The following is a 24,916-nucleotide window of genomic DNA, read 5'->3' on the forward strand; positions in this document are numbered from 1 at the left end:
GCCATTCAGAAGGGCTGAGGAACACGATGATCTGCATCATCTGCTATTCTTAGATCAACCATATATAACGTAGAACTGTGAACAGATGATGTTTCCGTTCACTAATTGAATGTGTCTTCTGTGAAGCACCGCAAAGTTGAAATTCACACCAGCTTTTGCACAATGCAGCTGTATCTGCGACCGTTTCTACTCTTCTCGTGCCTCGTGTCGGCGCAGACCGGCCAGTCTGTGTACAAGAAACGCCTCACTGGGGAAGATCTAGATACCAGTCAACGCTGGTCGGTGGCCGGCACGGATCTTGGGATTCCCTATGTGCTGGAGAACGGGGCCATAGGGTTCCTCTTTGGCGACACCTTCAGCACACAATGGCCCGATGATGGCCAGGGTTGGCGGTCTCCTATCATGCTGCGCTCAGCCATCAACCCCGGCGAAAAAGACGGGATAATCTTCGACAGTGCTGCCGGCGTTGCTGGGGATGGATTCGCGCCGGAAATCACCCACAATGGCCACCAAGGAGACGACGGGGCCGGCACTTGGGAGTACACCGTTATCCCGAACGATGGGATCGGGTTCAATGAAACAGGGGAGCAGATTGTCTCGTACATGAGCATCAAGGACTGGTCCAGTCCGTGGTCGACCAATTATGCTGGACTGGCGCATTCTAAGGACGGAAACACCTTTACTCGGTTGGACACCAAGTGGCTCAATGATGGCAACAACGCCGACCCGTTCCAGATGTGGACAATGCAGCGCGATGGTGACTGGGTCTACGTGTTCTCCGTGCGTGCTGGTCGCCAGTCGGGGCCCATGATGCTGCAACGAGTTCCCTGGGACAAGATGGCACAGAAAGACGCATATGAGGGTTGGGGCTGGGATGGCACGGACTGGCAATGGGGACGGCCTTGTTCGCCTATCTTAGAAGGGACGTTTGGAGAGCCTTCAGTACGCAAGCTGAAGGATGGCACCTGGGCCATGGTCTATCTCAACCTTAGTCGCCCGAGCCCTACTATTGTCTCTCGTACGGCGGCTGGACCGGACAAGCCATGGTCCGACGAGACAGTGCAGGTCACCTGGGAGCAGGAGGAATCTCTGTATGGGGGTTTCATCCATCCCTGGTCGACCTCCAAGGAAAATGAACTGTATCTGATGGTGTCCAAATGGTCCAGGGACCCCGTATCAAAGCATTCTACCGCATACCACGTTAGTCAATATGTCGGGACATTGTGAACGTGTTAATATTCCAGAGAATTACCTGGCTAGCAAGCTACTCCAGTAGGATTTTATAGAAGCAGGAGGGGTCTGCTGGTACGGCCTGCTTCAGAATGTGACAATTTATTCATTTTTTTGTTTTTTTGTCTTCCCATTCTAAATCTTCTTTCTAATCCATGAATTTGCACAAAGGCAGTCGGTATTTCTCAATCCTCCAATATGGCCGGCGCACGCCGTTCCATTCTTCCTCTAGCGTAGGCACCTCAATCTCCTCCCACTCAACGTCAAATCCCGCTTCGAACAGATCCATTTCCACCACTTTCTGGTAGACATCGTAGCTGATCTGTCGGTCCGCGCCCATGCCGTTGAAAAAGCCCCATTTCCCCTCCTGATCGAGCAACCCAATGACTTGCTCGCTGAAGAACTCCCGGAAATCGCTGTATGACTCGGCAAAGGTATCGTAGTAGATGGCATCGAACTGTTCGCCTTGTCCCACCAGGGTGGGGAGAATATCTTGCCATCGGCCCTCGTGGATCTGCACCCCCGGCTTCTCGTGCCAGCCTTTTCGTTTCATCTCTGCAACGACATCTGGATGTGCCTCGATGATGTGATGCGAAGCAGGAGACTGCTCCTGCAAGAACCCGTCCACGATACCCATACCGTGGCCGACGTTCAGCACACGCAGTCCAGGTGCTGGGAGGATCTTCGTTGCGGATTTCGCCATGATGTCTGATTCCCAAGCCATCATCACGCCATTCTGGTCTTGGTCCAGCAGTCGGTCCCCCTGGAAAGTCAAGTTGGAGTCCAGATAGCGAGAGCTTGTCACATCTGGCCCAGTCCCTTCTGCTACCGTCGAGGTATTCCGAGTCGCATCGACCAATTGAGGCACCGATTGTTCATCGGCTGGCGCCTGCTCCTCCTGTGGATTCTCTGCGCTCTGGTCATCATTGTCCTTCTCCTCACCCTCCTCATCCTCATCCATGTCCGAGAGCTGCTCATAACCGTCTAGCCGGTTGAGAAGGAGCTCTGCTCTGACTCCCGCATCCACAATCATCTCGTACAGCTCTTCTTTCCCAATGCGCTTCGCAATACACCCAGGTGTTTCATTATTCAGGTCCAGATCATTCCAGATGGCACCCTCTTGCAGAAGGAACCTGACGGTATTCACGCCAGAATCCGCGTCACTCTTCTCTTCGCTTGGCTGAACCCCATTCGAATGAACGCCATTCGGTTCCTCGTTCACGGGCTCTTCATCGTTAGATTCGCAAGCCGCGATGGCCGCATGGAGCGGAGAGTACCCCGTTTCCGAGTCCTTGACGTTGGCAGCATTAAGGGCAGCCTCGTTGGATCGGATCAAGCGGCGGAGCTTGGGAATGTCATGTTGCGAGGCGGCGAGGAGGATTTCTTGCACTTCGAGATCGACGTTGATTTCGGCGGTTGGGTCTGCCATGTCTGGTAGATGCATCATTAATTAGTTATTCATCCTTGGGAAGATTTTGAGTCGATACTAGGGCGGGGGACTAGAGAGCATGGAGGTCGACACCTACCGAGTGCGCTGAATTATGAAAGGAATGGCAAGAAAGTTGATCAATCTAGATTGTCCGTGACAGCCAGCGACACAATCCGGGGCTGATGTTGCTGGAAAGACGCAGGATGGATGAAGCGCCGAATATAAAAATTTCCGCCCGCCGCTTTCGTCACCGCACAGAGAAAACCGCTTTCCGGTGAGTTTCTACGTCGAGATGAACAGCACGACAACAGCAGTGGGAGAAGAGAAACAATTCGCCTGGTTATTTCGACAATCCTAAGACAACTGACTATTTGTACAAATACCCTATCTCACTCCTTCCTCCCTCGATCGCCCTTTCTAGGGCGCCATAGATAGCGCTGGTAAGAATGACACCACTGCGTTCCATTAAGAAATCAAAAGAGAAGATGCTACCGGTGTATCGACTCCTTTCCTCATACAAAGGGATTCTGGTATTTATTTCGTGTCGCTGGAGACCGCGTTGTTGACGTTCAAGCCCAAGCCCTGGGCATCCAGGTACAGCTTGTTCTTGCCACTATTCTCCTGCAGAATCTGGGCAATTTGACGTGCGTTCTCGATCTTTCGAAGCTCAACGTAACTCTTGCTCTTCTTGATCGCATCGCCAATAAGCTCGGCGGAACGGGCCTCACCCTGGGCCCGGACAATGAAAGCCTGCTTCTCTTGACGGGCCTTGTCGACCAGGAAAGCCGCTCGCTGGGCATCTTGCTGGGCGACTTGCTTGGCCTCGACAGCGGCGGTGAATTCGGGCGAGAAGGTCAGATGCTAGACAGGACGGAATGGCATTAGTAAGATCCGGGTGCTATCGAGTTCAAGTGCACGTAAAATCATACCGTAAGCGATACATCATCCAAAGCAATGTTGAACCGGGCCGCTCGACGAGCCAGGTTTTCTCGCACCAGACGTGCGACATTCTCTCGCTGGGTGATCAGCTGGCTGGCGTTGAACTGTGCCACCACGCTCTTCAGGACCTCATTAACAATCGACGGAAGCACTCGCTCGTCGAAGTCTTTTCCGAGAGTACGGTAAATTTGCGGAAGAGCATCCACGCGGGGTCGCGACAGAACACGACAGGTGATGTTCACCATCTGCAGGTCCTTGGTGCCAGTCAGGGAAGCGATGTTCCGCGGCTTCGCTCGCACGTCATAGACAATCGGCGTTTCGATCCAAGGGATGTTGATATGGGTTCCTTAAGGGACAAAAAGTGGTTAGATAGTTTCTTAATGATCGTTTACGTAAATTTTTCTTTCATTTGAAGAAAAAAGGGTCATACCTTCGTTGTAGATTTCCTTCTTCACACCACCGATTCTGGAGTATTTGATCGCACGATGGCCACCGTCCACTGTGAGCCGAGCCCTGTTAGTCGTTCTTCCATCACACCAGATCATCGACCATTATCAAAGACTATGCTTACCGTTGAAAAGCGCGTTCGACGCAGCGTATCCAAGAAGACCGATGGCGATGACGGCAGTGAAAAAGCCACCCGACCTTGGGTTCCCACCGGAAGGCATGCGGCCAAAACCGAATCCTCCACCACGGCCGCCGGCCCTCTGCAGGATAACCTGGAGCCTTTCCCACTGTTCCTTTGGTGACTGAGACATGATGGCGGTGGTGGAAGAGAGAATGCAGGGAGTGAGAGTCTCGAAGGTGAGAGTCGATCGCAGCGGCGGTTCTGCGGCTGCGCTCACCGCCTTTGAAATAGGTTCATTTGGGATTCATTTCGCTCATTCAACGCTTTGTTCTCCATAGCTTCGTTCATCCACGTCAACCATCGGGTCTGTACGGGACACTGCGAATTATTTGGTCTGGAGGTGATATCCAGAAATACAAGGAAAAGAAAGAGTGTAGCAAAGAGCACGATCTTTCTTCCTCCCCCCATTCCGCAACAACGACCCCTCTTCACCGACTAGAGAGAGCTTGATTGATTCGGTAAAAGACCTTCGGATACCTCAGGATTGCAGTCATGGCGCCGGATAGAACAGGGAAAAGTGTTTTTCTGGGGAATATCCCCTACAGTATGTTTCCCTCCTCATCACGACCCGCTTGTAGCACTACTAACCCATGCGATAGACCTCACCGAGGAACAGGTCAAAGACATCCTCAGCACTGCCGGCACGGTCACCAAATTCCGCCTGATGATGAACCCAGAGACTGGCAAACCAAAGGGGTATGGGTTTGCCGATTTTGCCGACGCCGATGCAGCGGCCTCGGCGGTGCGAAATTTGAACGACTACGAGATCATGGGACGCAAGATTCGGGTGGATTGGCCGCATAACAACGAGAAGGATTCGGTCCCCCCCGATTATTCGCAAACCGGGCAAGCTCCCGTGCAGCAGGATGGTCAGCTAGGAGGTCAGCAGTCATCAGTTCCTCTACCACCCCTGCCTCCTGGGGTGGATTTGCCTCCCCACCTGGACTGTCCGAATGCGATCTCTCAAACCCTATCCTCCCTTCCTCCAAACCAGTTACTCGATGTTCTCTCTCAGATGAAATCGTTGGCAGTCGCGGACCCCGCTCGGGCTGCCGAACTTTTGCGACAGGCTCCCCAGCTCGCATACGCGATCTTCCAGGCATTGCTTCTGATGAACCTGGTGGACTACAGCACTCTAGGATCGGTAGTGGAACAAGCGGCGCAACCTGCAGCTGCCATTCCTCCTCCCGCAACGCAGGCTTTCCAACAATTTTCAGCCGTCCCTGGTCAAGTTTCGACGCCTCCCATGGTCAATACGCCTTTTACTCCTCAGCCGGCATCTCAACCCACACCACAACCGCAGATTGCAGGCCAAGAAGAGCTCCTCCAGCAAGTGCTCACCATGCCTCAGTCAGCCATTGATGCCCTCCCCCCTATGGAACGGAGTCAGATCATGCTACTACGACAGCAGCTGATGCAAGGTGGGATGCGTTAGATGGAGGAATCTCTTGCAGATTATTGGGCGTTGTGATTTTGCATTGGATAATAAACCCTCTTCTTCTTCTTTCTTATTTCATTGCATTTTATCTTTATTGTTTTCCGTTTCTGTTTTGGGGACAGATGGAATGGCGCACATGGTTCTCTTGCGATTGACTCGGATGTACACTTAGACACGTGGAAGATATCCCCATGGTTGGTTTTTTTCTCATACGGAGCATACAAAATTGTCCACGTACTTGATCAATCACATTGCCTTCTCAGCCCATCTCTTGCAAGTTCATGTCACTAGAATCTGTATTTTCAGTACTGGAGGGCCCGCCTTGGTCGGATTGCGCGACCACCAGATTCTTCCAACCATCGCATCATTATGATGGCTACATTGTACAGGCACCTCATCAATTGCTACGGACTACGACCATCGATTATCTGGCATTTTCATAGGTCAACCAATCACCACGATCCGATCAGAGCTGAAGATGCGAATTGGAGGCAAGTGTGAATAACAGCGACACGAGCCAGTCACATTCGCGTACAGTACCTTGTTGCAGGATCTCCCTACCTAGTATTCTGTTTTCTCTCCCAAGTATGAGATGAAAGTCTATTCGAAGCATTGATATCCTTTCATAGGCGTTAATACTGGCTTTGGATGTAGTGCAGACTTAAGCACGGACCGAGCAACTTCTCTACAAGCCAGACTGCTGCAACTTACACAGGCCGGTGTCCTTGTTTTTTATTAGAGATGAAGCACTGCAAGTGCGAACCACCGATTTCTTGGACGAAAGAACGGCTAGGGCTTGTCAATGATTGCGTTCCATGCTGCATTGGCCAGTAGATTGGCCCTCAGAACAAGACCTTCTTCTCATTGATCAGCAAGTCACAACTGAGCTCAATTCCTCATGTGATAACCAACTCGTGGATAAAAATAAGACGGCATCTTCCATGGAGGCAATTTCCAAGCAGTTTCAATCACATCCGCCGCATGGACAAGGCACGAACGTTGGCTTACTGCTGTTCTCTCAGGCAACAAAGATGATTGACCCAGGTCTGAATAACGGACTCCCTACAAATCTTGTCGCCCACAGTCCCAGCCTCTCCTTCACCATGAAAAGGGTCCATATCAACATTGTCCCATACGTGGCGGAATTAGCCTATCTCGCGAACCTAGTGAGATCATACGTCCAACCAGCTGAAATGCATAATCAATCCATCAACTCTATGGCATTCATCTCCAGTCGCTACACCATGCAGGCCATGGAGATCGTATTTCTCATATGTGCGTGCGCCTATACGTTACTTGCCAGGCCGTGGATCTACGCGTCTGGCACCTGACATTTCTGAGAACCTCCGACCTCAAATACAGACGAGCACATCGGAAATATTCTCTCCATATCTCTCCGACCCGGAACTTTCAAAAGTAAGAGGCGCCATATCTGACAACAATCGCAGCGACCTGGCCTGCAACAACCTGACTTGACATCTCAGAATGAATCAACGCCGTCATCAAAGACGCACTACCCAGTCTGGAACACAATCTCAAATCGCTCCAGGGGCCCAATCTTTCCAGCCATCGAGAGATATGAATATCTTAACATCATGTATCTCAGTAGTACCGCATACAAAGATATTCCAGAGCCCTTTACTAAGCTTCAACACACCGGAGAGCTCCTCGGCACCGGCTCAAAAATCCTGTACCAGGCAGTCCAACATGAACTAGGAGCACTCCACGTAGGCTTCGTGGAACATCCCAACAGCAGACGACGAATATTTAAATTGATGTCCAAAGAAGACAATAGGGCCATTGGTTGCAATCATCTACGAAGCGATTCGCGACGTTCGACTATTGAGTCCCTAGCAGCGTTTGCCACTGACACTTCATCAGCTGAATATCCTGCAGTCAGAAAGGCCGTAGATGTAAATGGTTTTATGAATGGGCTAGATTATATGTGGAAGTATCTGATTTGCTTGGTGGGATTCTGATATGGAAAACAAGTCTGAGTTCCAGTGGGCGTGGACATTGGGTGTTAAGCAGATGGTATTCTTTATTCTTCTACTTGCAAATTGCACTTCTATGGGTACACTGTTTTTGTTGCTAAATAGGAGTTATTCCTTCTTTTGTACCAAAGTTACCAATAAAATTGTATAGACCTTGATATCCAACACTCTAATCTATAGCTTGTTAAATAACAAAAGACAAAGCCTCAGACTAGCTGATTCTAAAAGTCTTTGAAAGAAATTAACACTTAGTGGTCCAGTGAAAGCAAACCTCAAGTTCCAGTGTCCTGTAGTCCAGAATACTAGTGTCTTTTCCAGTGACTGAACTCTACACTTTTAGTACAAAGATGCACGATTATTTCCTACAGACCATTCATTCACTAGTTAGCTCTTGTTTACCTTTGTTATTTTATATTTCTCCCCCTTTTATTACTGAATTTTTTTATTTTCTTTTCTTTTCTGTTTCTTCCTATTCTGTTTATGTACTCTCTTCATGCTCGTCCATATTCCACGTGATCTCTACGTGCCCTACAGTCACTTTGTTTCATACTCCATAATATTGTGATTATTTACTCAATTTCTTTAATTATACCCATCCTGTCTTCCCAAAGAATAAAAAGGAAGATTCTTTTTGCATAATGCCCCCAAAGAGAAAAATGACCACTCCCGCAGTCTCCACCCGTCCACCAAAGAAAAGCAGACGAGGCCCCCGACCCATCCTGAGCCCAAACGGCCCTGAATCTTCCAGTGCTCTTCATAAGGCATTAGATAATCTCCATGATCCCGATGATATCCCAGAGCTGGTCAAGTCCCGACCATATTCGGGTCCAAAGACACTGCGGACGCAGCTTGCGCTAGGACTTCCACCGATGTACAAACTCAGTGACATCTATCACTCGATCACAAGCAGGGCATTAGAACTAGGTCTTGATGATGTTCTGTCTCATCTTGGATCACGACAACTACGCGTGGTGACGGTCTGCTCGGGGACAGAGAGTCCATTGCTGGCATTGGAAATGGTGCAGGAAAGTAAGTGGCGCTACTGGTCTCGTCTCTTATCTTCTCCTCTTGTTTCTTGCGCATGAGCAGCATTCGTCTTTGGCTTTCGTGCTGACAAGAAGTAGATCTCAGAAAACACTTCGGTAAGAACTTTGAGTTCCGTCACCTCTTCAGTGCGGAAATTGTTCCCTTTAAACAGGCCTATATCGAGAGAAACTTTCATCCTCGATTTATCTTCCGTGATGTAGGTGAGCTTAAGGATCGTGTGGCGTATGTATTTCCTCTTTTGTTTTATTCTTCCTTCTCTCTCTGCCTTCCCTCCCCGGATCACTTCATTTCCAATCTAACCGGCATACTAGCCAAACAGCCTATGGCTCCTTGGAAAAGATTCCCAAGAACGTTGACCTCTTGGTTGCTGGATTCTCCTGCGTTGACTTCTCCGGTCTGAACAACAGACGGAAGACCTTGGACGAAAAAGGTGAATCTGGGGGCACATTTTGGGGAATTATCCGGTACGCGAAAACCTATCGACCACGGATAGTCATTTTGGAGAACGTGAAAACTGCCCCCTGGGAAAAAATTGGTCAACATTGGAACGAAATCGACTATTTTGCTGTCCATATTGATGTAGATACGAAGGCATACTATTTGCCCCAGACCCGGGAAAGAGGGTATATGTTCTGCATTGATCAGAAACTCATCGAGGGACATGGTCTTTCGAAAGACGACTTGCTCGAATGGAAGAACTTGGTCGTCAACTTTAAGCGTCCTGCTAGCTCGCCGGCTGGGATGTTCTTGCTCAATGCGGATGACCCGCGATTGGAACAGATTGAAAAAGACATGGCTGTTCGTATCGCGGCGTCGTCTACAAGGGCGACTATTGATTGGTCAAGGTACCAGGTTCGTCATCAGAACTATCGTCTGAGCCATATGCTTGGACACAAACATCCAGTAACTAGGTATCAGGATAATGGTACCTGTCAGATGCTCGACTTTGCCTGGCACACATGGATCAAGTCCATGCCCGAGAGAGTTCTGGACACAATTGATGTTAACTTTCTGCGCAAACTTTTGGAAGGGTACGATATGAACTATAAAGAGTACGCTTCGCTAGGAAAAGAGAGATAATATAGTTCATGCTGACTGAAATATAGGAGATACATCGAACTTTCTCAAGGGCTAGATCGAGAGCTGGACAACCGTGCATATGGCATCGTTGGCTGCATCACACCCTGCGGCCTACCATACATCACCACGAGAGGCGGCCCGCTTTGTGGTATTGAGTCTCTCGCTTTGCAAGGGCTACCGTTGGACCGACTGCTTCTGACGCGGGAATCACAGCGTGAGCTGCAAGATCTCGCAGGTAACGCCATGAGCTCAACCGTTGTCGGCGTCGCGATCCTCTCCGCCTTGATAGTCGGATATAAAGTTTTCAAGAAGGAAGAAAGAGCATCTACAGTCAAATCCGACCGCCACAGGTTCCAAAGTGTTATTCCCCAGGATGACTACAACCTAGTTCCAAGCAACATACAAGTCGGCCAGTTCGTTGACCTAGACATCCGCGATTTTGGAGAGCAAGCCGCACGGAGCGCAAGGTACTGCATGTGTGAGAGACAGTCTGCAGTCCGACACAGTATTTTGAGATGCACTCTATGTGCTCATACAGCTTGCTCAGAGTGCAGTGGTAATCCCACTCATTTGTATGAGCGCTGGGTGGATTTAGTACGAAGCCCGCCTTTGGATTTTGTTAGTATTCTTCGGGGAATATTGCCGGCAAGGTTGGTAATGTCTGGCATATCCCGGAAAAGTTACGATGCTTTCAGAACGAATTCATCACTGCCATGTCCCCCTGCTGTCTGGGATCAGTTCTTGCAAGCTGTAACACGGACGATTGGAGACGAGCTGCGTTTCTTGGACATTAAAAGAAGTGAGGTTTGGACCGCTTCTTATGAAGGCAAGCATTCCGTCCTCAACCTTGTCATCGAGCCACCAGATAAAGTCAACTGGCTGTTCTTTGCCAAAGCATCTGATAGAGATCCTGCTGTATGTGCCAACCGTGAGATACTGTCAAAGCCAATTGCACGGATGACGCCTATACCCGGTTGCTTATTGCAAGGTATATGGCAGATATGCTCCCCTGTCAGCTCCAAGTGCACGCTGCAGTTTCATGGGACAGGAAACCGAGTCCAATCCTATGAAAGAAAATGTGGCCTAGAAAAGGCCAGCTGCAGGACATCCAAGTCTTTTTTAAAAATCGTCATTCAGGGCTCTGACAAAGACGTGAGCGAGCTTGACGTCGATATTCGGGGAACATACAGTCTTTTACCTGACTGTGATACAGCAAGTGCATATTTGCACAAAAGAGAGGCGGACAAACACGGCCCTGTCGTGTACCTGTTTTTGGATCCAAGCAAACTTGGAGAGCCGAGAAATGACTCTTTTGTATTCTCGTTGGAACATCGACGTAACCCTGGATACGCACCACGACTAACTATCGCCGAAGTATCCCACAAGTGGCGTTCTGGAACGGTTCAATCTGAGCCGAGATATGTCAATGTTTACTACCGTAAATGGATTGGGATACAAACAGCCACCTTGCGACCCTATGTTCCTAAGGATCCCATCACTTGCTATAATCTGGAGCCTGGGAGTACTGTATCGATCACCCATGCTGATTGTCATAATGCGAATATTACTCTGTTATCATTTGCAGCTCCAGCAGACACTTTTGGCTCAATCCAAAACAAGGGTCCATGGGAGGTCAGTGACCCTCTGGACTCGCAATCTTGGCTGCGAGACTATTCCTGGTTGTTGCAAAAAGCATGCAAAATTTCCGGATTTGAAGATTGGAATATAGTCGTCGAAGGGCAAGCACTTAAAGTAGTCGGCTGTTCGGCATGCACCACTTGCGTGCCACCCAAGCCACGGCTACTATGGGGCCGTGATGGAAGGGGATGGCTCAAAGCGTACGAAGATCCTCACGATGCAGCCTTGTATGAACGTCAGTATAAAGCACGGCCTCCCCCTTTCTTGATATTTCGTCGAATCGATGAACATGGCTTTGGAAGCTTGCGCATCACTCTCAATATTCAGAGCCTTCTGCACCAGGCATACAGTAAGCTCATTGGGCCGAGTACCACAGGTAATGTTTCTTTTCATTGGCGATTGATTCCAAATGCATACGATTCAAGGAACTTGGTGTTCCCTAAATTCGACCTGGACAGCAATAGATCCGACTCCCAGTCCAGCCAGCCCCCGAGTTTCTTGCTCAAGCTGCGACCTGAACAGCTTCGCTCCTTGTCATGGATGATAGTGCAAGAAAGTGACGACATCGAACCTTTTGTAGAGGAAGAGACAGAGGAGGCTTTGCTATCACAGCTGATGTGGCGTGCAGAAGCAAAAGTGAGCGTCCAAAAATGTGTTCGTGGAGGCGTCCTAGCAGATGACGTTGGATACGGGAAAACAGCTATCGTCCTCGGTTTGATTGACGCGCAGTTTGAAAGGGGAAATGCATCAGCGCCGGAGCCCACAAGAGGATTTATTCCTACAAAGAGCACGCTCATTGTGGTTCCTCATATCATGCTGCCGCAGTGGCAGTCCGAGATCACCAAATTCTTGGGAAGCAAATATAAAGTTCTGGTTTTTTCGACTGCCATGGCCTTCACCAAGAAAACAATTCGTGATATTCGGAACTCGGATATTATTTTGGTGTCGTGGAATATCTTCAATAATGCAGGTTACTATCAAAAGCTGCAGAGGTTGACTGGTATGCCACGGGTTCCAACGAAGCCGGGTCGCAACTTCGATGATTGGTTTTCGGAAGCCCAAGCATCGCTCAAAGAACAGGTGGAGATCCTAGTGAATCAAGGTCCCGATGCTTTCCTTGAATCATTGCGTGCCAAACGCCAGAAAGTCAAAGATGAGCAGGCAAATTATACTTATGTTCCGTCAAAACGGTTGAGAGGAAAGCGATATGCAGAAGCCAAGATGCACGAAGAGCCTAGCACAGAGACAGGGCTGCCATATGCCGATATATCCAGTGCTGATGAGAAGTCTGACTCAAGCGATTGGGAAGATCCGGACACTCTTCGGTCCAAGGTGTCCCGTCTCTTAAAGCTTCAGCCTATGAAGTCATTTGCTCAGGGATCTGTCGGTGTGAACTCAGAGGAAGAGGCGACTGAATATGAGGACTCTGTAAATTCCAATGCAAAGTGCAAAGGCACCAAAAGACAGCCTGGTCGGTTAATAGTTGGCAAGAGAAAGGCAAAGACTTGGGATGACCGAAAAGAATTCAACATAAGCAGGGATGAAAAGAACCAGGACTGGGAGATAGTCAAAACTCCTCTGCTGCATATGTTCTCCTTTGACCGTCTTGTCATTGACGAATTTACATATGCAAATACTGAGAGACTTGGGCCCCTTCTGGTGCTACAGGCTCGTTCCAAATGGGTGCTTTCTGGCACGCCTCCTTTAAACGATTTCGCTGATGTCAAATCCATAGCACCGTTTTTGGGCATCCATCTTGGTGTCGATGACGATGACCTGCATTCCCAAAATAAACGTCTCAAGGCTTTATGGAAACATAGGTCGGATGCAGAAGCATTCCAGGCCTTCCGAGCACCACGAAGTGAGGCATGGCACCGGCATCGTCATGAGCTTGCACAGATATTCCTGAGCCGTTTCGCACGCAGAAACATTGCTGACATCGACGAGATTCCGTTCACAGAGCACATCATTCTAGTGTCTCAATCCCCAGCAGAAAGAGCAATCTACCTCGAGCTCTATAAACAGTTGATGACCTATAATCGTCAGATGCGCCGTGGCAGAAGAAAGTTCAGTAGCGACCAGGTTGAGCGCCTAGATGAAATCATTGGCAGCAGCAGAACTCCCGAAGAGGCGCTGCTCAAGCGCTGTGCATCTCTTGCCCTTCATGGTCGGTGGGACAGTGGGAAACCCGAGGCGACAACTTGCAAGTCTCTCATTGAGACGCGACGGGCGCAAATTACTGCTCTTGTGGATGAATTTCTCATGAAGACTAAACTGGCTGCGTGGCTCTATGGTGAACGTGATATAAGGCATGATAATTTCCACAAGTTCGTCGAAAGCGTATTGAGACACGATTTTGGTGACGAAACTGTGACAACAAAAGCCTATGCGTTTCTTAAATATGCGGTCCTTAATCCCAAAGACGATGACTGGAAATTTTTCTTCGCCGACCCCGATCACACTCCTCTGAGAAAGGAGTCCGAAATAGAGGCAGTAACGGAGTCCATGGCCGAGGATCAGGAGGTCGATGACAGTGTCTCTTATTTCTCTGGCTTAGAGAAAGAAGCAGAGTCATCGGAAGCCAATGAAGACATAGGTCAGGACGATGGGTGTAGTGCCAAACGAGGGGATAGCATGAGACAGGGCATGCAGAAAACTCGCAAGAGCAAAACCGACAAGGATGGAATGCCGGCACTTCCAAATAAGCCAACCAGTATAGACGAATTAAAAGTACTATTGCAAAAAGCAACAACAGATATCCGCAATTATATCGTGGAGTGGGTTATGCGCACACGGGCTCTCAGGTTCTTGGAAGCAATGCATCTTGCACAGACTGGCTCAGATATAGAGTGCAGCAAGTGCCAGGGAAAGCTCCGCACAACACATGGCATCAATATACTCGGTTCGTGTGGCCATACACTCTGCATAAAATGTGTTCCGGGTGTCCTCAAAAAAGAGGAGTGCATAGTTGAAGGGTGTCGTGGCTCCGGCAAGAAATTCAACATCATCAATGGGTCCACACTTGGACGCTATGAAAACGATAGCAGTGCCAAATACGGCGGTAGCAAGATGGACAAGCTCATCCAAATCATCCAGAGCGTTCCCACAGATGAACGAGTCCTTCTATTCATCCAGTTCCCCGAACTGGTGGAAGTCGCGTGTATGGCGCTGGATCTGGCCAGAATTAAATACACGGCAATATCAACTACCGGCCGCAAGTCAGCGCATAAAATTGAGGAATATCAGAAGAATGGCCTGGGGGAAAGTAGGGTCCTGATTTTGAATCTGGGGAGTGAAATGGCTGCCGGATTGTAAGTATAGCCTGCACCGTCACTGCTTATGCTGGCCTGTTAAACTAATAATCCGTTAGGAATCTTCAATGCGCCAACCACGTTATTTTTCTCTCCCCCATGCTTGCAGAGACCCAATATGACTATGACTCCACTATGACCCAAGCTATTGGAAGATCTCGGCGGTACGGGCAGACGAAACACGTTCACATCTACCACCTCCTGGCAAAGATGACTATTGACGTGAATCTCTTCCAAGAACGCCGAGAATCGGTCTTGATCGAGCGCAATGGCGAGCCTATTCTAGTATCCCGAGATTTCGATTTTGACTCCGAATCGATCAGCTGTCAGGGTCCGTCGTTGATGATGGATAATGTTGTTTGAAATGTACTTTCTTGATTCCATTTCAATGAATTGTTTATCGGCTTCTGAAATATGAGAATGAGTAGCGCTGTTACACTATCTCGGACCAAACCATCTCACACCGCAAGATGCAAGTTCATGATAATTTCCTGATCTTGATGTTAGTAAACTCTGTAGAAGTGGAAAGTTTAGAAAGGGGCGGTTAATTGACTGAGCACATGACTTGCAGGGCAAAAATGAAAACCAAATCGAGTGCATTGGGTACTGATGAATAAACTATTCTATGGTAGATCGATTGTCTCCCATCACGTCCGATTTTCCCCCCTCCAAAGAGAAAACATGAGGAACACTGTACTGTACATAACCGACGCCTAGTGGCCCTGTTCCGTTACTACCAACCAGGAAATGAAACTAGAAATTGGAAGAATCTCCTTCGCTTGAATTATGATTCATCTTATATTTATTGCTGTTGCGCATCCAAGGCTCCATCCTTCCTCATCATCGTCTCTGGATCCCACACAGGCTCCCGCAAGGACGTGAGACCAGCACTATTCTCGCAGCTCTGTCTTCCACTCATGGGGCCTGGGGCAGGCACCTGTTTACCAGCATCAGTGGCAGTGGCAGATTCCTTAAGCGCGGTGAGAAGAGTCTTAATCGACTCGGGAGTGAGATCCTCGTAGTAGTCGTCATTGATCTGAACCATAGGGGCATTGACACAGGCACCCAGGCATTCGACCTCAATAAAGGTAAACAGTCCGTCTTCGGTTGTGTGTCCAGGAGTGATACCAAGGTGTTCCGTAATGGCTTTGACGATCTTATCACTTCCGCAGCCACCAAGCTGGCAGGGTGTCTAGAAACTACTGTCAGTAGGGGTCCGCTACGAGGTAAAGTCCGTTCAATGGCCAACAGGGGGGTGTAATTAAATAGAATACATACCGTTGTGCAGAGCTGAACAAAGTACTTGCCCACTGGCTCACGGTTGTACATAGTGTAAAAGGTAGCGACTTCGTAGACACGCATCGGAGGCATCTCGAGGAGGCGGGCGACCTCGTTCATAACGCTAATGCTGGTGTAGCCGTGCTGACGCTGGCCCAGATCCAAGAGAGGCATTACCGCAGCCTTCTTATACTGGGGAGGGTAGCGCTTGAGGATTTCATCGGCGAGTTTGAGGTTCTGCTCGGAGAACTTGAACGGGATGGATGGATTGTTGGTAGGCTTGTTGCGGTGCTGGTAGAGACGAGTAGTCAGCGCGAGGGATCCCAAACCACATTTATTCCCCTGCTATACAGTCCAAAACCAATTGTGATCCGCGTGATCCGCCACAGGACTTCGCTGTTGATATTCCTGAACATACCACGGCAAGGGAGTCGCTGCAACGTTGCGGACCAGCCGAGAACGGTCTGCATTGAGACTTTGGGACGCTCTGAAACAATTGACGGCCGACCCGCGGGACAGCGGGGAAGATTCTGGAAGCCATTGCTGGCGGCGGAGAGGGAATGAACTGGCTGAGGGAGGAAGTCGGCGATGATGAGACGAAGATGAACGATTCGGCTGCAATTGGAGTCGAAGAGGCGTTTTGCGGGTGCTGCGGTCAGCCAATCAGCGACAACAGATTACTCCCGCCTTGTGTGCCCGTGGCATTCCCAATCGGGAAGTCCTTCGCATACCTGCACTTGGCAGCATTCATCCAGTCTGATAGGATGTGCTTATAGAATACTACGGAGACAAAGTGCAATAGAACTACAACTGTCATGATATCTAGCTACCCCATCCGAAATCTGGGTATCACCGCTGAACAGAACCCCCTGGTTCATTCCCTAATCAAGAAGCAAGCACGAAAGCACCACCATAAGAAACGAATGGACTTCCTCCACAACTTCATTATCACCCTCAGTCAGAGATTTCACACATTCTCTATCTTATAGACCTCGTATCCAACCTCCTCATATGGATGAGCCGTGATCAGCGCGTCCACGGCGTGCAGCATGACGGACCGTCCCACGCATATCATCTCGACCTTCATCTCCTCCACATATTCCAGGGTTCCTACGGCACCAATGGTCGGATTGGCACCATCAGCAGGCATAAATTGTCCCTGACCAGGCGTCTGAAAACAGCACTTAGAATATTTTCCCCCGGGGAAGGTCCCAGCTCCAGTAGCGAATACCGCCTCCTTGACCGAGTCGAGGTGCGAGTGTGGCACGAAGAAAACAAGCTTATAGCGATCGTCGGCTGCATTTAAAGACATGACTCTCGCTTGAGAATAGATATAGGTCCTACCGGTATTTCTCAAGATACTCGAAGTGTGGGGAGGGAGGAAGCTGAAATGGAGGAGGGATCGTGATGCAGGCAAAATTCGACGCCCAAAATCCTGCGAGAGTTGCGTGATGGTACCGCAGCCTATAAGACGGACTAATGAGATAACAGGGTGCATTTGCTTATCGCGGAGGAGTCGAGAGTGTGGGACATAGTGTTATGAAGCTGGCTTGTCTGGGTCGTAGTTGCTTGGCAACTAAAATGTTAGTAATCTTGGTCAACTCAAGGTGAAAAGCAGCCTATACGTTCGACCTACTCACCATGCCTATTTCGAGAATTACTCGAATATATAGTGTCTTCGACACTGTCAATCTATAAGAGACAAATGTCATTTTCTATAGGTATCCTCTTTGTGATGAGTTGGTTGAAGCAAAAGATCTAGTTATATTACCATCTACATAAGCAAGAACTATATACAAAACCGGACATTAGACTTCATTAATCATTGGGCTTCATAGGACCATTAGATGCTTCTGCACGTGGGTATCGATATGCCGAAGTAATTCCAGCTTCCTCTCTCCATCGATCCAGCTCTCACTGACACTATTCTCGGCAATGACCCTCCAATCCTCAATCGACAACTGGAAAGCCTCCTGTACTGCGCAATAATTATCTAGTATATATCCTCCAAAGTAGGCTGGATCATCACTATTAATGGAAAACTTGACTCCTGCATCCAAAAACTTGCGAATGGGGACTTGAGCCACCGAATCCACGCAGCGTAGTTGGACATTCGAGAGAGGACAAACCGTCAACAAGATTCCCTCTTGAGCAACCCTCTCCATCAACACCGGGTCTTCCACAAGTCGGATCCCATGGTCAATTCGCTGCGCACCCAACTCCAACGCCGTACTGATGTAGGACGCATCGCCCTCTTCGCCAGCATGGGCAGTCAACCGGATCCCCCTAGCAGAGGCGGAGCTATACAGTTCACGGAACATGTCCTTGGGTGGCCCTATCTCGGTTGATGACCAACCCAAGCCGTGGACGATATCAGTATCGAAATGCTGGTGTACTAGTGCCTCTTCGTATACATTCGCAGCGGACTCGACAGGAAGGTGACGCACGAAACATAGAATGAGACGAGTAGTAAGACCCAGCTCTTTCTCCGCCCTCTTGCACCCTGCAACAAATCCGGAGACGATAGTCGCATAGGGAATCCCCCGGTCCCGGTGTACCTGTGGGTCAAAGAAGACCTCTGCGTGGTGCACGCCGTCAGCATGGGCTTTTTGGAAGTAGGCCCATGCTAGGTCTGCAAAGTCGGATTCTTGAAGAAGGACCGACATGCCGTAGAAGTAAAAACCGAGGAAATCGTCCAGAGATGTAAAGTGGCCGTAGCGTTGGGTGAGCGTCTCCACAGTCTCGTAGGCTGGATCCTTAGGGAGTTGAACACTGTTCCTCTCCGCAAGGTGGAAGATTAATTCCGGAGTAAGACATCCTTCCAAATGAACATGATGCTCGCATTTGGGAAGGCCGTGGAGGAAATCGTGAAGATCTGACTGGCACATTCTGTTCGGGGATAAAACGGCGGGGAAGTATCATAAACGAGTTAGGAAATAGAATTCAAATCAAGGAACGAAAGGCCCAGAGTCTTCTGGGGACATCGAGCAGAAAAGCACATTCGATCCAAGGTAGCTTCAGATGGAAAGCAGCGAGGTTAAAAACCAGACTATCGATTCTAACGATTCACGACCCACTTGACAATCCGATAAGCTGATGGATAAACGTCGGGGGGTTCCGACGGAAAACGGAGAAAGCAGGAGACTAGAAGGGCTCTGACCGATCAAATCATTTACATCACTCATTCCATTACTTGTCATACATAATAAGGATATTCTATATACGTGAGCACGACTAAACTGACTCATTATGATTACACCCGAAGTTCGGTTCCTGCGGCTTTCCGAAGTCGATTCATGACGGCAGCAGCCAGATCACCACTGTGATCAGAGATTCCTTCGACATAGATCACTTCCACGCCCATTTCATCCATGGCTCGCAGAGCCGAAAATAGTCGGTGCGCGATAGACTCGACGTCACCTCCCAGATGGCAGTCAAACGTCTCCTTAGTGGTAAGGCCTCCATTGACCTTGTCTTGCACGGGGACCGAGAATCCCACCAAGTCGTCGTGTAGTGAGGGAATAGGCTTCAGGGTCTTCTGCATCTCGTCGTCCGACAGCAACCTCAAGCCCTTCTTCCAGTGCCGAGTCCGCAGGATTCCAATCATATGAGCACCCACTGCGGTATCCTCCAGGTCCTTGCGTATACGCTTCGAAGCAGCCTGTTCGTCCGACTCGGCTTCAAAAAGCACCACACGCGCCTTGGGTGAGTAGTGACGGTACTTCATACCGGGCGCCCGGGGGACTTCCTTGACATCGAGCGTCCCATCATTATACCCAATCTGCACATTGTCCCACCCGGGACACGTCCGTAGTTCCTCGATTCCAATTCCTCCCGGTCTTAAAATGGTCGGAGGATGGGACAGCCCATCCACCACTGTACTCTCAACGCCCACCCCACAGGGACCACCGTCGAGTATCAGTTCAATTCGACCTTCAAGATCATTACACACATGTCCTGCAGTCGTCGGAGAGGGTTTGGTAGAAGCGTTAGCCGACGGAGCCGCAAGTGGTCGGTCTGCGACGTGGATCAACAGGCGAGCCAGCGGAGACGAGGGCATGCGGACGCCAAACGTAGTCAGGTTGGAGGTGACTTCCTTTGCGAGGATCGATCCCGAGGGGTTCGGCAAAAGAATCGTGAGAGGGCCTGGCCAGAAACGGTCAATCAAAGGATGGTAGATGGTAGGAATAGAGTGCCTCGCTGTCCTTGTTGCGCGTGTTGGACTAGTGTGCACCGGATTGAGGAGTCGCTCCAACATATCCAGCGAGTCGATGTGGACGATCAATGGGTTGTCCGAGGGCCGTTGCTTCGCCTTGTAAATCCCTCGCACCGCATCACTCCGTGTTGCATCTGCCCCCAATCCATATACTGTCTCCGTAGGGAAAGCAACCGGGATATCACTCGTCCGAAGTAATTCGGCCGCTTCTTTGATTGCGGAGGCTTCGGGAGATTTGCTGCTGCATTCGCTTTCCCACCACTCGGCAAGCGACCTGTCGCCTGGGCCTTCTTTATTGAGTCGACGAACCAACAGGATCCGAGTCGCTTCCCTGGGCGCCATAGTGTTGCTAGAATTTGTGAAGAACCTGATACAGCTGTGCGGACGGCCGCCAGCGACAAGGCGAGGGAAAAACAGAACCAGCTTGATTGGTATGATAATGGATGATTTCGATAACCGTAATCATCAAACAATCTCAAAAGGTGCAACTAGCTACCCCTATCTTCTCAGACAGAGAAGTGCACGAAAATCGTCAAGTCGCGGGGTGTTGAGCCAAGACTGAATGCGAGTAGAAGGCCAAGTTGGGGGAAAGGAGGACAGTTGGGCGTCTAGTATATTATTTGTTCAATGGAGCCTGATGATATTGCCGCCTTGTCCCACTTGTGAAGAAATGAACTCAAGACCCGAGGAATTGCTGCCCGGAAAATTGTGTCGATTATTTGTCGCGAAGAAACCGAAAATCTTCACGATGACGTCTGCGGTTATGACTAAGCGATATCCTTTTGCGACACCCTCATGAGAAGATCAGAGTAGATACATGGTATAGATAGTACTGAAATCCAATGCCCCAGAGTAGATTTATCTATTTCTTCTTTCCTCCTTTCCCTCCTCCTTTGCCACCACCTCCTTTCCCCTTCGCTTTTCCATCTCCTCCTCCACCACCTCCGCTTCCTGTTCCAGTCATAATCCGCACTTTGCCAACAGGGACGGTGTTAATAATTTCAGTGTCCTTCCATGTCTTGAGTAGTTCTCCTTCCCGGGCACGGAGCTTCTCTGCAATAGCTCTAGGGATCCCGGCATCTTCAGCGTGCTCTTTCTTAACCTTTCCAGTAGTAGTTTCCGAGATCCATCGGCCGAGGATTTCCTTCACTGCTTTCCCCTTCTTCACTGTTCCGGGCTGCAATTTGGTTTTGTATTTATAACGGCCGAGCGCTGCCCACGGAGCGCAGACTGCGATAGCTGCAAGGATCTCGTCATCAGGATGAGGCGTTCCAACCAGTGCGGGAATCCAGTCGAGATCCGCCGCTTCCGCAACAGCGGTTTCTTCGTCGTAGTCATCAGCAGCTCCCTCTTCAAAGACAGCTTGTCGTTTTCGTTCTGCTTGTGCCGCGCGTTCGTGCTGGGCCTGGCGACGCTTCTTCTGCATCTCAGCTTCGCGCTCGCGCTTCGCCTTGGCCTCAGCTTCGGCGGCTGCCTTGTCTGCCTTTGCTTTATTGGCACCGAGGAGGCGAAGGGCTAACTCACGCTCCTCTTCATCCTGTTCCGCATACTTCGCTGCGATCTTTTTTGCCTTTCCCTTCTTGCCTCGTGAAGGGGCCTGCGTCTGTTTCTTTCCCACCGATTTAGCAGTCGTGCCATTGGTTGCTGAGTTCGAGCCCCCTTTTGCGCCTTTTTGACCAAGCTCCGATAATTCATTCGACTTTCCTTGCCCTGCTTTAGGAAGCTGGCCTTTCTGTTGCGATTCTTCTCCACTTGATGCAGCTAGGTCTTCTGCTGGCGTCTCTGCTTCGGCTCCTTCCTCTTCTTCCTCCGGAGTGACATTTTCTTCATTCGTAGATTGGTGTTCATCCTCGTCCAACTCAGCGTCCTTAGCATCCTCTGACGTATTTTCTGCAGGGGGCGCCAGCACGCGACGCTGTAGCGGATTCTCAGCAGGAACAGAGTCGGGGTCTTCGGGTTCATCATTAGAGACAGATCCATGCTCTCCCTCTTCATCTTTGGGATTACTAGCCTGTTCTGTTTCATATGACAGCATTGAATCCTGTTTAGCCTCTTGATGATGTTGAACATCTCCGGTTTCTTCTACAGCCGGATTTGTAATAGTGGGGGTTTCGTCGAATTGGTGCGTCTTGTGGTTTCGAAGACTCTCCTTGCTTATTTGGAACATCACGGCAAAGCCCAGCACAAGCTGCGATGGTGCAAGAAAATTCTTCTCGCCCTTAACCAAGAATTCACCAGTAGGAAGCAGACCACCGGCTTCAGCAGTTTTAGATACTTGGCTTGCATTGGTCCACCACGCCGACATAATTGCCTTAGAGTCCCACGCACTTGATGTCGCAATGCAGAGATTGCCTGCTTGCGAAAGAGTGCTGGGTGGGATTGGGGAATTTGAGTCTTTGGATCTGTTCTTCACAATCATGGGTCTAGCACCCTCTAGGTCTGCATGCACGAAGATATCACCTTTCTTTAGATGGCGGCGATAGAGAATCTCGCTCTGCATAGCATCGCGCCCACTATACGAATCAGAGCACGCCCAAATGTTTGATACGTTGCATATATGGCACTTACCCTAGGACCAAATATCCTTCTGAAGAAATGAAAAACAGGAATTTTTCAAACCAAAATGGCTTTCTGGCGGGTCGAAGGACCTGTTTCTCTTGTTTGAGACTTCGCTTCAGATCTTCTGTTACTTTCTTTTCATGGCTCTTCAAAGCTTTCGACGAAGATTGGGTGGTTCTCTGCTCTTTGGCTGCAGCCATTTTCTTTTGCTCGTAGTACTGCGTTGCGTTTGCCCATGGTGAGAGGCCAAGGTCAATATCAATGGTCAATACCTCCGGCGCGGCGCGAGACTTCTCAGCTTCATCATCCGATCCCTCAGACTCATCGCTCGAGAATAGGTCGTCGCCTTCATCTACTTCATCCCCAGCTTCTCCAAGGAGTAGTGTAATCGTATTCTCATACAACTTCAAAGGCAACTTGATAATCTGCGCGACGGGATTGCCTCTCCCCTGTTCCATCTCGATCAAACGTGCGATTTCTACCCAGTCCATACCTTGTGCAATCAAGCCATTTACAGCATCCATTGCCTCTTGAACCCGGTAGATATTGTCCTCAATGGCCCCTGCCTTGCGGATATGCAGCTCCTGAGTCTGCTTAAGAGCACCGATCTTTTTCTCGTGTTCTTGTCTTACTGCATCAAGCTTTCTCCTGGCCGTCTCTTCTCGTTCCGTAAGACGCGACTCTAGCCTCTGCACTTCAATCGATGAGAAATACTCGTCAACTGTTGCATTCAGCGAGGGGAATTCTAGGATTGTGACGCCCGGTTTCTCCTCGAATTGTCGAGGCCTGAAAGGATGGAAGTCTTCGTACAGAACACTGGGTTTGCCGGAGGACGTCGTCTCATTATCAGTCCTCTCTTGGGTATTGGACCGAGTGTCTGTTTGTGCGACAATATAGCCAGGATGACTCCGTTCGGTGGATAGTCGTACAGTTTCGCCCTGAGCCTCCTTTAAAACCCCTTCAACCTGTCGCAATAAACCCTCCTCCTGCAAGACCTGATCTAGCGGCGTAGTAGGATCGACCTCCTTGACAGCAAAAGCGTGATCGAGTAAAAGCGGCGGATACTCTGGAAATCCCTGAGACAATGCTTTGCGCAAAACATCCGCATTCTTTTTCTTCGACTTCTTCGGCGTGCCGTCTTCCCGCGCAAATAGTGCCTTTGCCTTTTCCACCGTTTCTTTGATCCTGTCCAGCGTGATCTCCGGAACACCGTTGTAGTTTTGCTTATTCGTTAAGGCATATTGCAAGCCAACACGAGCTTCCTCCCCTTCCGCAGCGGAAACTTGGCGGAACACAGCCAGCATTTTGTGCTCACGATCGGTGACGATGATGTTTCCTCCCGCGAAGAACTCCAGAAACATGTGGTACATGCCATCGCTGAAAGAGATATCGATGACCCGGTCGGTACCGATCTGCTCAATCGAGGTAATCCGGCGCGACTTGAGGAATTTTCGTAGACGAGTCACGAATGGAGAGGGTGCGGTGGCCGTCGGTCGCGAATATTGGGTAACATGGCATCGGAACCCGGAGTCGACAATAAATTGTTTGCGATGGTCAGGTTTAGCCAGTTTAAAGAGGAAGATTCTCTATGGAGACAGACGGGTTCCTCATTAATACTACTTCAACCTTTTGGAGGGAAAATTTAGACTTACCGACGAAAGATCGTAGATATTCGAGACTCGCAGATTGACCAGCTCCGAGGCGAGTTCCTGGGAGATGACCTGGTGGTACTGTGAATTGCCTGTTCCAGTATACGAGGAAGGGGAAGGGAACGTACCTTGACGTCCAAGGACGAGAATCTTTGCTTCATCTTCTAGATTCTAGGGCGGAAACTGGCTAGAGTCGAGGTGAACCTGAAAGACGTTTGGTCTGATCCGGAAGATAGATTCTGTTTTGACTCTAGCGATGTACCGGGACCTGGCGTGACGTATGCGGGGCCGATTTTCCATAGCATTCTATTCCACTGCAACTAGCGCGCAGGCCGTCGAGAAGTGATCGTGGGATGACAATCGTACAAATAGATCGATCTATAGCTATGATTACTGTGAATTAGAATTGCTGCTGATCTAGGCTAAAACTGTTATTTTCAGTGGTTATGGGAATTAAGCTTCCACGCCCGTAGTTAACAT

At 49.6% G+C, this 24,916-nt stretch overlaps 9 protein-coding genes across 9 annotated transcripts; 4 read left to right on the plus strand and 5 right to left on the minus strand.

The window, feature by feature from the left end:
• Positions 1-162: 162 nt before the first annotated feature.
• ATNIH1004_003129 (uncharacterized protein) lies at positions 163-1,227 on the plus strand (the record flags this gene model as incomplete). The annotated part of the gene is made up of 1 exon (XM_033567809.1): positions 163-1,227. The coding sequence occupies one exon, from the start codon at positions 163-165 to the stop codon at positions 1,225-1,227; it is 1,065 nt and encodes a 354-aa protein (XP_033429804.1).
• Positions 1,228-1,378: 151 nt separating this feature from the next.
• rmt2 (protein-arginine N5-methyltransferase) lies at positions 1,379-2,659 on the minus strand (the record flags this gene model as incomplete). Its single annotated transcript, XM_033567810.1, has 1 exon — positions 1,379-2,659. The coding sequence occupies one exon, from the start codon at positions 2,657-2,659 to the stop codon at positions 1,379-1,381; it is 1,281 nt and encodes a 426-aa protein (XP_033429805.1).
• A 534-nt stretch (positions 2,660-3,193) lies between these two features.
• Positions 3,194-4,356, minus strand: PHB2 (prohibitin subunit PHB2; the record flags this gene model as incomplete). The annotated part of the gene is made up of 4 exons (XM_033567811.1): positions 3,194-3,520; positions 3,589-3,944; positions 4,029-4,097; positions 4,170-4,356. 4 exons carry the CDS (start codon positions 4,354-4,356, stop codon positions 3,194-3,196), a joined length of 939 nt encoding a protein of 312 aa, XP_033429806.1.
• Positions 4,357-4,718: 362 nt separating this feature from the next.
• On the plus strand, positions 4,719-5,661 carry ATNIH1004_003132 (putative polyadenylation factor subunit CstF64; the record flags this gene model as incomplete). The annotated part of the gene is made up of 2 exons (XM_033567812.1): positions 4,719-4,770; positions 4,826-5,661. The coding sequence occupies 2 exons, from the start codon at positions 4,719-4,721 to the stop codon at positions 5,659-5,661; spliced, it is 888 nt and encodes a 295-aa protein (XP_033429807.1).
• Positions 5,662-6,605: 944 nt separating this feature from the next.
• Positions 6,606-7,643, plus strand: ATNIH1004_003133 (uncharacterized protein; the record flags this gene model as incomplete). The annotated part of the gene is made up of 3 exons (XM_033567813.1): positions 6,606-6,939; positions 6,968-7,080; positions 7,113-7,643. The coding sequence occupies 3 exons, from the start codon at positions 6,606-6,608 to the stop codon at positions 7,641-7,643; spliced, it is 978 nt and encodes a 325-aa protein (XP_033429808.1).
• A 671-nt stretch (positions 7,644-8,314) lies between these two features.
• ATNIH1004_003134 (putative SNF2 family helicase) lies at positions 8,315-15,097 on the plus strand (the record flags this gene model as incomplete). Its single annotated transcript, XM_033567814.1, has 8 exons — positions 8,315-8,687; positions 8,783-8,927; positions 9,017-9,557; positions 9,624-9,757; positions 9,812-10,252; positions 10,481-10,773; positions 10,999-14,734; positions 14,794-15,097. 8 exons carry the CDS (start codon positions 8,315-8,317, stop codon positions 15,095-15,097), a joined length of 5,967 nt encoding a protein of 1,988 aa, XP_033429809.1.
• A 439-nt stretch (positions 15,098-15,536) lies between these two features.
• On the minus strand, positions 15,537-18,900 carry aah1 (adenosine deaminase; the record flags this gene model as incomplete). The annotated part of the gene is made up of 6 exons (XM_033567815.1): positions 15,537-15,926; positions 16,013-16,303; positions 16,431-16,661; positions 17,016-17,476; positions 17,653-17,704; positions 17,935-18,900. The coding sequence occupies 6 exons, from the start codon at positions 18,898-18,900 to the stop codon at positions 15,537-15,539; spliced, it is 2,391 nt and encodes a 796-aa protein (XP_033429810.1).
• A 365-nt stretch (positions 18,901-19,265) lies between these two features.
• On the minus strand, positions 19,266-20,570 carry ATNIH1004_003136 (L-threonylcarbamoyladenylate synthase; the record flags this gene model as incomplete). Its single annotated transcript, XM_033567816.1, has 1 exon — positions 19,266-20,570. One exon carries the CDS (start codon positions 20,568-20,570, stop codon positions 19,266-19,268), a length of 1,305 nt encoding a protein of 434 aa, XP_033429811.1.
• Positions 20,571-20,852: 282 nt separating this feature from the next.
• ATNIH1004_003137 (putative DUF814 domain protein) lies at positions 20,853-24,597 on the minus strand (the record flags this gene model as incomplete). The annotated part of the gene is made up of 5 exons (XM_033567817.1): positions 20,853-21,020; positions 21,202-22,741; positions 22,797-24,373; positions 24,440-24,508; positions 24,565-24,597. The coding sequence occupies 5 exons, from the start codon at positions 24,595-24,597 to the stop codon at positions 20,853-20,855; spliced, it is 3,387 nt and encodes a 1,128-aa protein (XP_033429812.1).
• Between the last annotated feature and the right edge of the window lie 319 nt (positions 24,598-24,916).

This window comes from Aspergillus tanneri (assembly GCF_003426965.1).
Source record: "Aspergillus tanneri strain NIH1004 chromosome Unknown AapTan_1_pilon_pilon_pilon, whole genome shotgun sequence".
Classification (NCBI taxonomy): domain Eukaryota; kingdom Fungi; phylum Ascomycota; class Eurotiomycetes; order Eurotiales; family Aspergillaceae; genus Aspergillus; species Aspergillus tanneri.